Genomic DNA, 13,407 nt, shown 5'->3' with positions numbered 1-13,407 from the left:
GGCCGGCGGCGGCGGGCAGAAGTCGGGCTCAGGGCTGCGCGCACCCCCAGGACGGCGCGCTCCGACGCGGGGAGGCCGGCGGGGGCGCACAGAGCGGGGACGCCTCGGAGCGGGGGTCCAGGGGCACAGTTGCGGGGCGCGCAGTGGCACCTCCGGGCCTGCAGGCGGCGGTGCGGCGGGGGCGCGGGCCGCGGCGGAAGGAAGAGCCACTCCGGGGACCGCGCGCGCGCGCGCGCCCGTGTCCGCCTGTCCGTCCGCTGCGTCCGCGCCATGGCGCCCGGCCTGGGCCTTCCCCGGCTGCTCGGCGCGGGTGAGCGCGTCCGGGGGGCCCTGAGGGCGGGACGGGGACCCTCCTCCCCAGGCCCGCAGGGATGCTGCCCCGGCCGGGCGGGCGCACTGGAGGGAGGGAAGTAGGGAGGGCAGCCGGGAGGCGGGGCGCGCGCCACGAGTCGGCTCTCTCCGCAGGTGTCCGGCCCAGGCCGCTGCGGTTGCATCTCCTCGAGGCGACGACCCCCGGGCCGGCCCGGGCGAGCGGCAGAGCGCTGGGAAGCGCCGCGGCCCCCGCCGTCAGCGAGCCCGACGGCAGCAGCGGTAACGCGGGCTCCTCCAGACCAACGCGGGGTCGAAGGAACGCGCCACGCCTCCCCAGTTTGGGTTGAAATCGTCTGCCGCCAGGAGTCCTGAGGGCCCTTGCTTTAGATGCGAACCCTGGAGGGGTCGGGCCGAGAGAGGGAGAAGGGGCGGCCTGCGTCCCCCGCCAGCAGCCCCACCTACTGGGTGCTGCGCGCACTTAAAGTGCCCCTGGGGTCACGCCCACGTGGGTCCCAACTCTGGTCCCACCCACTCTGAGCAGTTCAGTCATCCGCCCACATCTGAGGACGGGGCCCAGGCCTGCACCTCCCCCCGGGGTGGGTGGGGAGACGATGGTGATCCAGCGATTAACGCAGGGCTTGGCTCCCTGGGGAGGGCCACCGAGGCACTCTGAGAGTGGGGGCACCTGAGCCCTCCCGGGACTTCTGATGGGAAGTTTGTGCTGGTGGCCTGGAGGTTGCAGAAGGACCTCAGAAACGAGCTGGGCCTCTCTCCTTTTGCAGGGTGGTTGACCCGGTTTACCCGGGAGCAACACCGTGGTCAGAACCCCGCCTCTGGCCCGAGGCTCCTGAAAAGACCCTATGGCCCTGGGCACCTTCAGCGGCTGGGCTTCACTGCCCCTCGCCCCAGCCCTGTGCCCCCACTTTGGAGGGTTGGGAGTAGAGGGGCAGGAGACCACAGCATCCTCTCCTCCCTGTCCTAGACCTCAACGACAGGATCCTCAGCGAGCCCCTCAAGCACTCCGACTTTTTCAACGTCAAGGAGTTGTTTTCCGTGAGAAGTCTCTTCGATGCCCGGGTGCACCTGGGGCACAAAGCGGGCTGTCGGCACAGGTAGATGCCACACCTGAGTGTGGTGGTTCCTGGGGGGCAGGGGACCCTCCTGCTTTGGGGTCCAAGGCCACTCTTTGTACTGGTGTGTGTCAGTTTGAGGACAGCCCCCTCCTCCTCCCAGTGGGATCCCTGAGCCCCAAGGAGGAGAGAGGATTTAGCCTCAGACTCTGCTCGTGGCCACCCGTGGACCAGACTTCTGTACCTTGGAGTGAGGCTCACGGCCCTCGGTGGGGACGGACCTGCTGCTGGCAGGGTGCTGCTGGCAGGGTCACAGAAAGAAAGGCTGGTGGCCGGTCTTGTGAGCTGGGAGAGGGGGTGAGTGGGCTGGCGAGGCCCCTGCATCTCGAGGGGAGGTCAGCGAGGTTACATAGAGGAGTAATAACTGGGCCGATCTTCTCACGTGGCCATTCTGACAGTTGAGAATGGACTGGAGGGGCAGGTGGGAGGCCAGGAGGGAGGTGGTTGTGGGTTTCCCCGGGGAGGTAGTGTGGGCAGAGCCGACATCTGGGTGGGGTTTGGAGGTGGGGGAAGGTGACATCAGGAGCTTAGATTCTGTGAGGGGTGACCCTTTGGCCACCCCAGTGCAGATGTCACGCAGGGACTAGGAGGGAGCAGCCAGGGCCTGGGGAGCCACCACGTCAGGGGGACATTTTGAGAGCACCTGGAGAGGAGGGTGGAGAGGAGAGGTCCCAGGCGGCAGTCCAGGAAGAGGAGGTGTGGCCAGGGAACGGGGAGGGGGAGGGTGGTCCACTGCGGGATGCTGCTGAGAAGTCAGGGGAGGTGAGGGCAGGAAAAGGCCCATGACCGAGCAGGATGGAGGTCGTGGGTGCCTCGGGCAGACTCTACTGAGAGGAGGGGACGGAATCCCGATGGGAGTGAGCTGAAGAGTGACCTCAGGTGAGGACGAGGGAGCTGCTGAGGAGCCGGCCAGTCTCTCCTGTCCCCGTTCCCCTGCCCGGGGCCAGCAGCGGACCTCTGCCCTCAGGGTTCCCCTTCCAGGCCTGGCTGCCCCCTGCCCCAGCCCCTCATACTTTGGGCCAGGGGCACCCCCTGCTTTGTTGGTGCCTCAGAGGGACCTCGGTTGAAAATCCTCAGACACAACAATAATAATGATAAAAGTGGCTGCTAAATGCAGAGCACTGGGCAGAAGGATTAAACATCCAGACATCCATGTGCGATTAGTCCTCTTAGGATAGGATCCCCACATGACCAGGTGCAGGTTCAAAGGGTTAGGCCACTTGCCTGAGACTTGGAAGTGGCCTGCCACCCAGACCTGCTCTGCTCGCCCCCACCCCACCCGGGGTCACCCCCAGCCGTGACTCCTGGGATGAGTCCTCACTGCTGTCTGTCGTCATGGTGAGGGGTTGCACATTGTGCCAGCCCTGGGGACGGTGTGCCCCCCCAGAGGAGCCTGGGCATTACTGGTGGGGTCTGGATGAGAAGGGGCCAGTGGGGTTGGCTGCGTGAGCCCTGTTCACTCTCGCCCTGGTGGGGTCTCCGGCAGGTTTATGGAGCCGTACATCTTCGGGAGCCGCCTGGACCAGGACGTCATCGACCTGGAACAGACGGCCACGCACCTGCAGCAGGCCTTGAACTTCACCGCCCACGTGGCCTACCGCCGGGGCATCATCTTGTTCGTGAGCCGCAACCGGCAGTTTTCACACCTGATCGAGAACACGGCCCGGGACTGTGGCGAGTATGCCCACACCCGCTACTTCAAGGGCGGCCTGCTGACCAACGCCCCCCTCCTCCTTGGCCCCAGGGTCCGCCTGCCGGACCTCATCATCTTCCTGCACACGCTCAACAACGTCTTTGAGCCCCATGTGGCTGTGAGAGACGCAGCCAAGATGAACATCCCCACGGTGGGCATCGTGGACACCAACTGCAACCCCACCCTCATCACCTACCCCGTCCCCGGCAACGACGACTCGCCCCCGGCCGTGCACCTCTTCTGCAGGCTCTTCCGCACGACTATCAGCCGGGCCAAGGAGAAGCGGAGGCAGGTCGAGGCCCTGTACCGACTGCAGGGCCAGGCGGGGGCCGAGGGCCAGAGTCCAGCCGACCCTCCTTCCCCAGGAGCATAGGCCAGGCTGGACCTGGGTCATTCCCGTGACGGGCCTGCTCTCCTCCCAATACAAACCACTGCCGAGCCTCTTCCTAAGCTGGGCCCCCTTCCCTGCCCTGACCGTGGTCCTCATCACGTTCCCAGTGCCTCCAGACCTCGGGTCCCTGCCACTAGTAACGGTTCTCAGCAGCTGCCCTCCCAGGGCTCCACTTCAGACCCCTGGGGCCCGGCAGCCACACAGCCGGCAAGCAGCCTGTCCAAAAAGGGCGCAAGACACTTGTCCCTGGAATCTGAAGTCCTCGCTTCTACCTTGGGGTTAGTCTTTGTGTGTTAGGACGGTTCTTAGACCTGCTCGATTCTTCTCAACCAAAATGTCCCCAGGTTGGGCGGCTTCCCCCGCTGCCTGGTCTCGGGCTGTTTAGTAACGTAAGGTTGCAGGTCTAGCCTTTTGGAAGATCCCTTCTGGCTTGGGACAGGCCAGGCAAAGCAGACAGCGTGAGTCCAGCAGAAATAAAACAAGATTTGGGCAGAACGCGGCTTAGACCTTCAGGTTCCGCAGTGTGGTCCATGTGAATTCAGTTTCATCCATGTGGCATTTATCAGACACCCACCGAGCACACAAGATGCGTTCTTGCCCTCAGGGTCCTGGAGCTTCACGGAGACGGCCGGTGTGTGGACCTGGTGTTTGGATGGGGCAGCAGTGTCCCCATCTGCCCCTCGAGGGCACCATCTTCCGTGTTGCAGCTCTGAGGTCCCCATGACCCTCCTGGTTATACCAGCCCAGGCGGGAGGTGGCGTCAGAGCCTACATCTTGCACAGGCCTCCTCCCGGGGAGTCCAGGAAGGACTCGGGGGGTCACTTGTCACAGGGACTTCTTGATGCTCTGTGGGGCCTTCCCTGGAAGACTTGTGTTCCTGGGCTGAGGTGCAGGGCCCCTCTTTCCAGGACCCCTCTTCCTTGCTTTCAGCATTTATACTCCCAGTGCCTGACCACCCCGAGGAGCCTGTCTGCTGGGGAGCGTCGGCCCAGCGGGGTCCTCATGGGTGGACACATGCCTGCCTGTGCCAGCCCAGATCCTACAGAAGCCCATGAGGGGACAGGAGTCCCCATGTCCAGTCAGCCTCTCCTTTGGGGCTGGGGGTGGGGGGTGCATGGTGAGGGTTGCTGGTGTTTGTTGGGGGTGCCATGAGTACGTGGTTCAGAAGGCACAGGGAACTGGGCACCAGTGAGAAACCACCCACTGACTAGCATCGCTTCACTGTGCACGCCTGAAGTGTGACAATGCAGACTCACAGGCACATCAATCGAGGGTTCCTTCCAGAGCCCTACCCCCAACAGACTACTCCCCTTGGTGTATGCGGGTGACATTACCCAAGCTGAGCCCTAATGGAGAGGCCTGGCTGGGCCCCCAGTCCCTTGGAGCTCCAGAGAGGCCAGCTGGGGGAGCCATGACCCTTGCAATCAGAACACAATATAAAACTAACAGAACAGGAGTTCCTGGAACCTGACGGGGCCTCCCCGAGGCTGAGGGCGGCAGAGAGCCCACACCACCCTTCAGAAGCAGGCCGTTTAGGGAGGGCGTCACCGGCAGCTCCGGGGCTGGTCAGGCCTGTGCAGGACCGTGAGTGACAGGCAGGGAGGCAGGAACACACATGTGACGTGGGACTGGCCCTGTTTTCTCGTCCTTGATTTAGGGGCTGGGGTCCAAGGGCTGGGGGGAGGGAAGCAGCCCTGGCCAAGATAAAGGAGCCCTGAGAGAACAGGGTTGCGTGTCCAGGCCAGAAGACCCTGGAGTGGCCCCCACCCCACACCCCTGTGGGAACCGCACTGATGGCCTGTCTGGCCCCTGCCATCCTCTGTCCCCTGAGGGTCCCCCTGGAACCTGCGAGGGTAGCGGTTTTTATTGGTCACATGCTATCTACCCAGTTCTGGGGGTGCTGGCATGGGCGGCCCTGCCAAGTGGGTGACAAAGTGGACAAGTCCCCAAAATGAGCCAGCCGGTCTCAGGGGTGGTGAGGACCTAGAGGAGGCGCAGGCTGACGGGGCAAAGAGCAGGGGTGGGGGCCGCTCCAGGGAAAGCAGCCTGGGGGCCCTTCTGAACCGACTGCAGGCTCCAGGGGGTCGTAGGTGAAAGGTGGGGATGGCCTCACTGACCCCGTTCTTGACCCTGGCAGGAGGGGACCTCCAAGTTTGCCACCTTGGAGATGAACCCCAAGAGAGCCCAGAAACCGCCGAAGGAGATGGTGAGTGTGCCCGAGGCCTGGAGAGGAGGGTGCCGGCCCGGGGGTCAGGAGAGGAGGGTGCCGGTCCGGGGTTCAGGAGAGGAGGGGGCCGGCCCGGGTGTCAGGAGAGGAGGGGGCCTGCCCTGGGGTCAGGAGAGGAGGGGGCCTGCCCTGGGGTCAGGAGAGGAGGGGGCTGGCCCCGCCAAGGCCTCCCCTCCTGCTGCCAGTGCCTGACATGCCGCTTAGACCTGACCTCCTCTGGGCCCGGCAGGGCTGTGCCCTGCTCAGCTTGGGGGGACTAGTGGCAGCCACCAGAGCAAGGGCCTGGAAGAGCGGGGCTCACGGTGGGTTTGGGGCCAGAGCGGGTGAGAGCAGGAGCTCCACGCTGCCAACGAGGGCCGGGGAGCTCCGAGTGAGTGCTGCCGTGGAGGGGCCTCCAGAACGAGGCCCGGAGAGGCGAGGGAAGGCCTCCTGCCCAGACGCTGCCCAGGCCAATCCGCAGAGTCCCAGCCGGGGCTTTGCCCCTTGGCGGCCGCAGTCCCGACCCCAGGAGCGGGGCTCCTCCCTTCCTCCACCGCCACCGTCCAGCCCCAGCCTTGGCCAAATGCAAAGTTACTTTTCACGTTGGCAAGACTGTCCGAGCCGATCCTTCACAAACTGCTGCACTTCAGGAAGCAAACACGAGTATTTTTGTACTGTCGGTGTTTTGAGCTGTCCCTCTTTGTCCGAAGATGAGTCCCAGTGTGAAAATGAGTCAACCCTCTACCTGGATGAGACCCGCAGGGTGGGGGCGGTCAGCGCAGACACCCTGGAGAAGCTGGTGGAGGGTCTGTGCCTGCCTTCCAGGGCAGTGACCTCTCCTATGTCACCCTCTTCCTGTGCACCTACCGAGCCTTCACTGCCACCCAGTAGGCCCCAGACCTGCTGTTCAAAAGGTGAGCCCCGCCCCTCCACAGCTCTGAGGCTCCCTGCCCCCTGCTGGCTGTGTGTCTCAGGGATGTCCCTTCACCTCTCTGAGCCTCAGTTTGCTTGTGTGAAAACTGTGGAGCTAAGAGGACAACCTCATGGGGTTGTTGTCAGGACTATTGAGATCAGCCCAGGACAGCGCTGACCCGAGCCTGGCCCTGCGGGAACGGCTGCCGAGGGCTGTGGTTGTCTCTATTTGTGACCTTCCTCTCCCCGTGAAGAAGCTCCTGCCTCGAGCCTCACCATCCTGTGGCCTCGGGCAAAGCTGTTTTCCCATTTCTAACGGAGGTTTCAGATTCCACATGGGGGTCCCATCCTGGGTGTAGGCAGAGCAGGGATCCCTGGGGGCTGAGTGGGGGCCCAGGCCCACTCCGATGTCTGGCAAGGTGCTGGTTGGACCCCATTCATTCAACAAATGTACATGAAGCCCCAGCCACCCCACCCCGTGGACAGACACAAAAATCCCTGTCCTCCTGAGCTCCAATGTAGTCAGGGAGTCAGCCAGGCCCACTAGACACCAGAGCAGGTAGTGGACACAGGACATTCCATGCGACACCCTCCTGGCCTCCTCTAGATATGGATTCGTCTACACTGATTGTGACGAGGGTGGCAGACCCCAGGAACAACTAGGAAATGCCTGGGCTTTGAGTCAAGAAGGAAGGCTCCTGTCTCCAAGGTGGGGGACATATGGGGTCTGTGGCTGGAGGGGCAGGGCAGTCCCCTGGCTCCCACATATCTTGTGATTCCTGCTAGAGGGCTGAGGTCTGGGGGCCTCTCCTGCAGGAGGAAAGGAGTCAGAGAGCTGCAGATGGGGTCCAGGCCCCTCAGGGAGCAGAGAGGAGGCTAGAGGCTCAGAGCCGGCCCCTGAGAGAATCCATCCCCACCCCAGCCCCTCCCAGCCCTGCTCGCCCCCTCCCTGATCCGAGGGCCCCAGAAGGAGGTGTGGGGAGGGACCTGCTCACACATCAGCCTCGCACCTTGGTCCTCCGAGCCCAGCTGCACGTGGGGCTGGCCCGGCTGTGTCCCCATTCCCAAGATAGTGTCAGTGGGAAGACAGACCCACACGTGCCTCATAGAGAATAAGACAGCACGACGGCGCATGAGCTGCAGGCGGAGGTGCCACGAGGGCCGTGAAGGCTGGGCGGGAGGACACCCTCTGCCTGTTCCCTCCTCCCTCTCACATTCATGCAGCACCTACTGCGAGCCCGCCAGTGCGATGAACAGAGCAGGCACAGCCCTCCCTGTCCTCGTGGAGCTGATGTTCCCGTGGGGAGGGGCGGGGGACACACAGGAGGGTGTCAGGCTTCCCCGAGGAAGGGGGAGATGGTCCCACCATTGATGGAGGGCTCCCTCCCATGGAGACTCTCTGCAGCCCCTGCCTGGACCACCAAGTCAGGGTGGGCTGGGGTGGACTGGCCTCTGCATGGGCAGGGGCGGGCCCAGGAGCCCAGCCTCCACAGGGGTGCCGTGGGAGGACTGCGTGGAAGGAGAGGCCAGGCCTCCAACTCTGCTGCCCACCCGCCTACCCCTAGTGCCATCTCCTCCATCCTGGGCACCTGGCTGGACCAGTACCCAGAGGACTTCTGTCAGCCCCCGGACTTTCCCTGCCTCAAGCAGCTGGTGGCCTACGTGCAGCTCAACATGCCCGGCTCTGATTTGGAGCGCCGTGCCCACCTTCTCCTGGCCCAGCTGGAGGACCTGGAGCCCACTGAGGCAGAGCCCAGAGGTGAGCGCGTGGGGAGGGGTCAGCACTGGGTCTACAGAGAGGAGCCCCCAGAGGCAGGTGTTGGGCCAGGAGCAGAGACCGGCCTCAGACCACCTGTCTGGTGGACTGTATTCGGGGGAGACGTCCTGCAGTGCGTCCTTGCATGGGAGCTTCTGTAAAAGGCAGCGGGAGTTTTATCCCTTTGGAAAGCCGCAGTGGGAAGGCAGACATGTCGGTCTCCTCTTGCAGCTTCATTGCCGTCTCAGGATCCAGCGGCAGCTCCAGCACCAGCGCCTGCACAATCTGAAGATGCAGATTCAGCTGCTGAAGCAGCGACAGAACTAAAGCCAGATCCTGAGCTGGAGGCATTTCCGTCAGTAGCTGTAGAGCCACCTCCAGCAGCAGCACCAGGGCCGGGGCCAACACCACCACCAGCTCCAGCAGCAACTCTGCATCCAGGGCCAGCTTCTGCAGCAGCTCCAGGAGAGCCAGAGCCAGGGCAGGATCCGCCAACTGTGCAGCTAGAGCCAGCCCTGCCGCTGCTCCTCCAGGAGAGCCAGAGCCAGCTCAGGACTCATCATCCCTGCAGGGAGAGCCAGCCCTGCCCCTGCTCCTGGAGGAGGCCAGAGCCAGCTCAGGACTCACCGTCCCTGCAGGGAGAGCCAGTCCTGCCCCTGCTCCTGGAGGAGGCCAGAGCCAGCTCAGGACTCACCGTCCCCGCAGGGAGAACCAGCCCCGCACCTGCTCCTGGAGGAGGCCAGAGCCAGCTCAGGACTCACCGTCCCTGCAGGGAGAGCCAGCTCTGGAACCTCCCTCTTCACCAGCCCCCGAGCCACACCTTCGACCTACTCCCCCACCAGAACTTTCCTTTCTCTCTTCTGTTACTGTTTCTGTCACAATAAAAAATTTTATTTTTTCCTTTACTTTTTTATGATTTTTTATACTATATGATTAAAAAATTAAATATAATAAAATTTCATTTTTTATCATTTTAAATTGTACAATTTAGGAACGTTAAGTACATTCATGGTGCTGTGCAACCATCACCACTGTCTAGCTGCAGAATATTTCATTCCCCAAAAGGAAGCCCTGCACCAAAACACTCACTCCCCATTCCTCCCTCCCCTGGCCCTGGCAACCCCTAATCTGCTTTCTGGCTCTGTTCCTTTACCTATTCTTGTTGTTTCCTATGAATGGAACTGGTTAATTTTGTTTTTTATTTAAAATAGCATTTTTGTTATTTGAAAGGAAAATCCCAGATGGATTAAAGACTAGATGTATAAAATGAAGCCCTTTTAGTAAATAAGTGCATAATCTCGGGGTAGAGACCGCTGTTCTAAGTGTGACACCAGAGCCAGAAGCCAGACAGGAAACGCCTGGCTCTTCCTGTGGCCAAAACAAAAACAAGAAAAATGGAGAGGGCCAGCCCGGTGGCTTAGTGGTTAAGTGCACGCGCTCCGCTGCTGGCGGCCCGGGTTCGGATCCCGGGCGTGCACCGACGCACCGCTTCTCCGGCCATGCTGAGGCCGTGTCCCACATACAGCAACTAGAAGGATGTGCACCTATGACATACAACTATCTGCTGGGGCTTTGGGGGAAAAAATAAATAAATAAAATCTTTAAAAAAAAAAAAAAAAAGAAAAATGGAGAAAGCTGGCAAGACGGACCACAAACTGAAAAGCATTCCTTATAACCCAAGGCCAGAGAAAGGTTTCACATCCCTGTGGTCCAAAAACTCTGGAAAGTCAGTGTTTTCAAAAGGGACAGAGAGCAAACATGGGCAGTTCCAAGGAGCGAGAAGCAGATGGGCGCACATGTCAGAGATGCTCGGCCTCCCGATGAGGACACGCACGTCAACACTGTGGAGACGGCACTAGTCACCAGCAGACTGGCAGGTGTATAGTCTGATGGAGACCAGCCCCGGCGACAGGTGAGGAAGCAGAGGCCCCAGCAGATCCCCTGGAGACAAATGTGAGAGGACCCTCCTCTCTGGAGAACACGTGCAGGACCACCAGAGTCCCCAGGGGCAGCCTTTGCTAGCAGTGCAGATCCCAGGAGCTTATCCCCCAGGAATTCTTGTCCAGTGTGTGCACGTGTGTGCATGTATGTGTGTGCACTTGTGGGTGTGAGACAGTGCGGATCCCAGGAGTTTATCCCCAGGAATTCTTGTACAGTGTGTGCACGTGTGCATGTGTGTGTGTGCACTTGTGGGTGTCAAGCAGGTTGGATCCCAGGAGTTTATCCCCAGGAATTCTTGTACAGTGTGTGCACGTGTGTGCATTTGTGTGTGTGCACTTGTGGGTGTCAGGCAGTGCAGATCCCAGGAGCTTATCCCCCAGGAATTCTTGTACAGTGTGTGCACGTGTGTACATTTGTGTGTGTGCACTTGTGGGTGTCAGGCAGTGCAGATCCCAGGAGCTTATCCCCCAGGAATTCTTGTACAGTGTGTGCACGTGTGTGTGTGCACTTGCGGGTGTCAGGCAGTGCAGATGCCAGGAGTTTATCCCCCAAGAATTCTTGCCCAAGTTTCCAAAGATGTGTTTTCAAGAGTCTTCATCACAGACTGGTTGAACTAGCAGGGATTGGAGACAACACTAATGTCCGTGGAGAGGGGACGGGATCCATCCATCCCGTGTGTATGACACATGTATGTGACATCGACAGGGAGACGGGCATCTATGGAAATGAGTCTGCGTGTGAGAGAGACAGAGACAGAGGATGAGAGACAGAGAGAGCCTGAGAGACACACACCAAACCATTCACAGAGCCCCTCTGGGGGTGGGACCTTCCAGTCTCCTGTCTTCTCCTGCAGGTGAGGTTTAAGCTTTTTAGAACGTGCGTGTATTCCCTCTCTAGTTCTGAGAAGATTAGAATCGTATGTTAAATGTCATCCATTTGTCACTCATCTATGGAGTAAAGTACGTTATTTAGTTTTCATTTTTAGAGATTTTTCTTACAAAGACAATGAACGTTTATTATAGTAAAATAATGAATTCTAAAGGAATTAAGAATTAAGTGGAAACTCTGATGTGCCCTTAACAGGCGGTGTTCACCCTCCCAGTCCTTTCCCTTGGTGTGCACGTGTGTGTGTGTCCATGTGTCCCGTGCCCGTGGGTGCATGCGTGTGGGCCGGTGCCTGTTCACATGTGTGCATGCGTGTGCACATGTATATGCTGGTGTGCACGTGTGTGCCCGTGTGCATGTGTGGATGTCGTGTAAGGAGGATTCCGGGGTGTGTGCTCTCCTGGAACCTGATTTCCCCAGGGGGGACGCTGGCCAGCCAATCCCCTTCCTCTTCTGTGTCCCCCATCAGAGTTTCCCAAGAGCCCCTGCTGTGGACCACGGGCCATTTCCGAATTTTCACTCCCATCATCCTGCTGAAGGGAACATCCGCGTCCATAAATCTCTATTTCTTTAGGACAGATCCCTCGAAGCGGAGATTCTGGGTCATAATGTAAACATGATGTCACAGTGTTTGTCACAGTCTCCGACATCCAAGGTCTCCTTGTCACTTTGAGCCTTGTTTGGGAAAGGGTGGTGCAGAGACCCTGGGCAGAGACCTCAGGGAGGGAGGAGAAGGAGCTGGGATGGAGAAGATGAAGGTACCTGGGGTGACCTGCTCTGCTAGAGGCCCCACCCCATCCCCCACACTGGCCCAGGCCCCGCCCCAGCCCCCCCGTTCCTGCTCCCTAACTCCCCTGAGCTGAGCAGCCTGACCCGCCATCCAGGATGGAAGAGGGCTCAGTCCTAGACACTCCTGCTCCCTCTCCCTCCAAGCGCAGAGCCCCCTCCTATGAGTCAGGAAAGCTCACCTAGGGCAGCTCAGCGAGTCACAGGGACCACCTTGAACCCGCTCCATCCAGGAGACGTTCTCAGTTGCAACAGCACCACCCACTTGAGCTTGTGTGAGCAGAAGGGACCTTTAATAGGCACAGCAGGGGCCTTGCGGAAGGTGCCAGAAGGTCAGAGCATCAGGCTGGGGCTTTGGAGCAGGCCACAGAGCCCTACCGCACTTCAGGGTCCTTGAGCAGTGACCTTGCCCCTGCCCTGTGCCAGATCCCAGCTCACATATGCAGCACTTTCAGCTGCTGCAGGGGAGGGGGCTCTGCTCAGTGGGGACAAGGGAGAGAGCCCTGGGGACCTTGGGAAGGCATTACCATTGGAGCCTCGGTTTCCTCACCTGTGAAATCGGGCAGCAGCAGCCGACCTCACATGGAGGTATGAAGACGAGTTCACTGAGACAGCACTTGGAGCCCCGGAATCACACCCACCAGAGTCACCGTCCCCATCAAGACTCTCCTCTGGACAACACCACCCATCACCGTCACCAAACCACCCTGGGCAGCTGGCGCCCTGGGAGCAAGGTGCTCTCTACCTGGTGATGGAGAGACGGGGTGGGAGGGTGCGTCTCTGGGAGCACAGGGCAGCTCAGTTTAGCCTTGGGAGGGAAGAAGCCCCGTCACTGGGTGCCCCCACACATGGCCTGTGGAGCAGATGACACAGTCAGGGCGCCCCGAGTGCAGTTGTCGACGCTCAGGACAGTCCCTGTCCACAGGTCGTGAGCCGGGGTCCTGCCCAGTCCCAGTGCTGTGGTGGGTCTGACAGGGGAGCCCGGTGCTGCGGGCCCCCAGCTGAGGGACACCCCCCTAGACTCCGGGTGGAGAAAGGCTTCGCGGAGGAAGAACGGAGTCAGAGCGAGTTGGGCACGCCTGGCAGGGGGACAGGGGCAGAAGTCCCTGGCCAAGGGCAGCAGGGGGGTCTCAGTGGGGTGACATCAGCAGGAACAGCTCATGGTGACAGTACTTACGCAGCCTCTGTTCTCCGCTGAGTTCTGTCATTGAATCCTCCAACAACCCACGGGAGAGGAGGGAGTATTGTCTTCATTTCCCTGACGAGGACCCTGAGGCTTAAAGAGACTTGCTCCTCTGTTCCCCCATGGAGTGGCAGAGCTGGGATTTGAACCCAGGGTCTCTTAGACCCCATGGAGCCCCCCTGACAAGGAGGCTGCAGCTCGATGCCATGAGA

The 13,407-nt window shown here is 60.5% G+C and overlaps 2 protein-coding genes across 2 annotated transcripts; both read left to right on the top strand.

The window, feature by feature from the left end:
* The first annotated feature begins 234 nt into the window (after positions 1 to 234).
* On the top strand, positions 235 to 4,038 carry MRPS2 (mitochondrial ribosomal protein S2). The gene is made up of 4 exons (XM_014782308.2): positions 235 to 310; positions 466 to 591; positions 1,295 to 1,424; positions 2,929 to 4,038. The coding sequence occupies exons 1-4, from the start codon at positions 271 to 273 to the stop codon at positions 3,506 to 3,508; spliced, it is 876 nt and encodes a 291-aa protein (XP_014637794.2). The 5' UTR covers positions 235 to 270; the 3' UTR covers positions 3,509 to 4,038.
* Positions 4,039 to 7,380: 3,342 nt separating this feature from the next.
* LOC147913167 (uncharacterized) lies at positions 7,381 to 9,305 on the top strand. The gene is made up of 2 exons (XM_087418819.1): positions 7,381 to 8,403; positions 8,632 to 9,305. The coding sequence occupies exons 1-2, from the start codon at positions 7,863 to 7,865 to the stop codon at positions 9,282 to 9,284; spliced, it is 1,194 nt and encodes a 397-aa protein (XP_087274945.1). The 5' UTR covers positions 7,381 to 7,862; the 3' UTR covers positions 9,285 to 9,305.
* The last annotated feature ends 4,102 nt before the right edge of the window (positions 9,306 to 13,407 follow it).

Source organism: Ceratotherium simum, chromosome 29, assembly GCF_057802395.1.
Source record: "Ceratotherium simum simum isolate JZ-2026a chromosome 29, ASM5780239v1, whole genome shotgun sequence".
Taxonomy (NCBI): Eukaryota; Metazoa; Chordata; class Mammalia; order Perissodactyla; family Rhinocerotidae; genus Ceratotherium; species Ceratotherium simum.
This window is presented reverse-complemented; position numbering and strand designations above follow the sequence as displayed.

Bases quoted from the DNA above. Each gene is read 5' to 3' on its own strand.
- MRPS2 (XM_014782308.2), top strand. From the start codon at position 271: ATGGCGCCCGGCCTGGGCCTTCCCCGGCTGCTCGGCGCGG. The intron at 311-465 runs GTGAGCGCGTCC...CTCTCTCCGCAG, and splicing joins TCCCCGGCTGCTCGGCGCGG to GTGTCCGGCCCAGGCCGCTG. The intron at 592-1,294 runs GTAACGCGGGCT...TCCCTGTCCTAG, and splicing joins CGAGCCCGACGGCAGCAGCG to ACCTCAACGACAGGATCCTC.
- LOC147913167 (XM_087418819.1), top strand. From the start codon at position 7,863: ATGCAGCACCTACTGCGAGCCCGCCAGTGCGATGAACAGAGCAGGCAC. The intron at 8,404-8,631 runs GTGAGCGCGTGG...CTCCTCTTGCAG, and splicing joins CACTGAGGCAGAGCCCAGAG to CTTCATTGCCGTCTCAGGAT.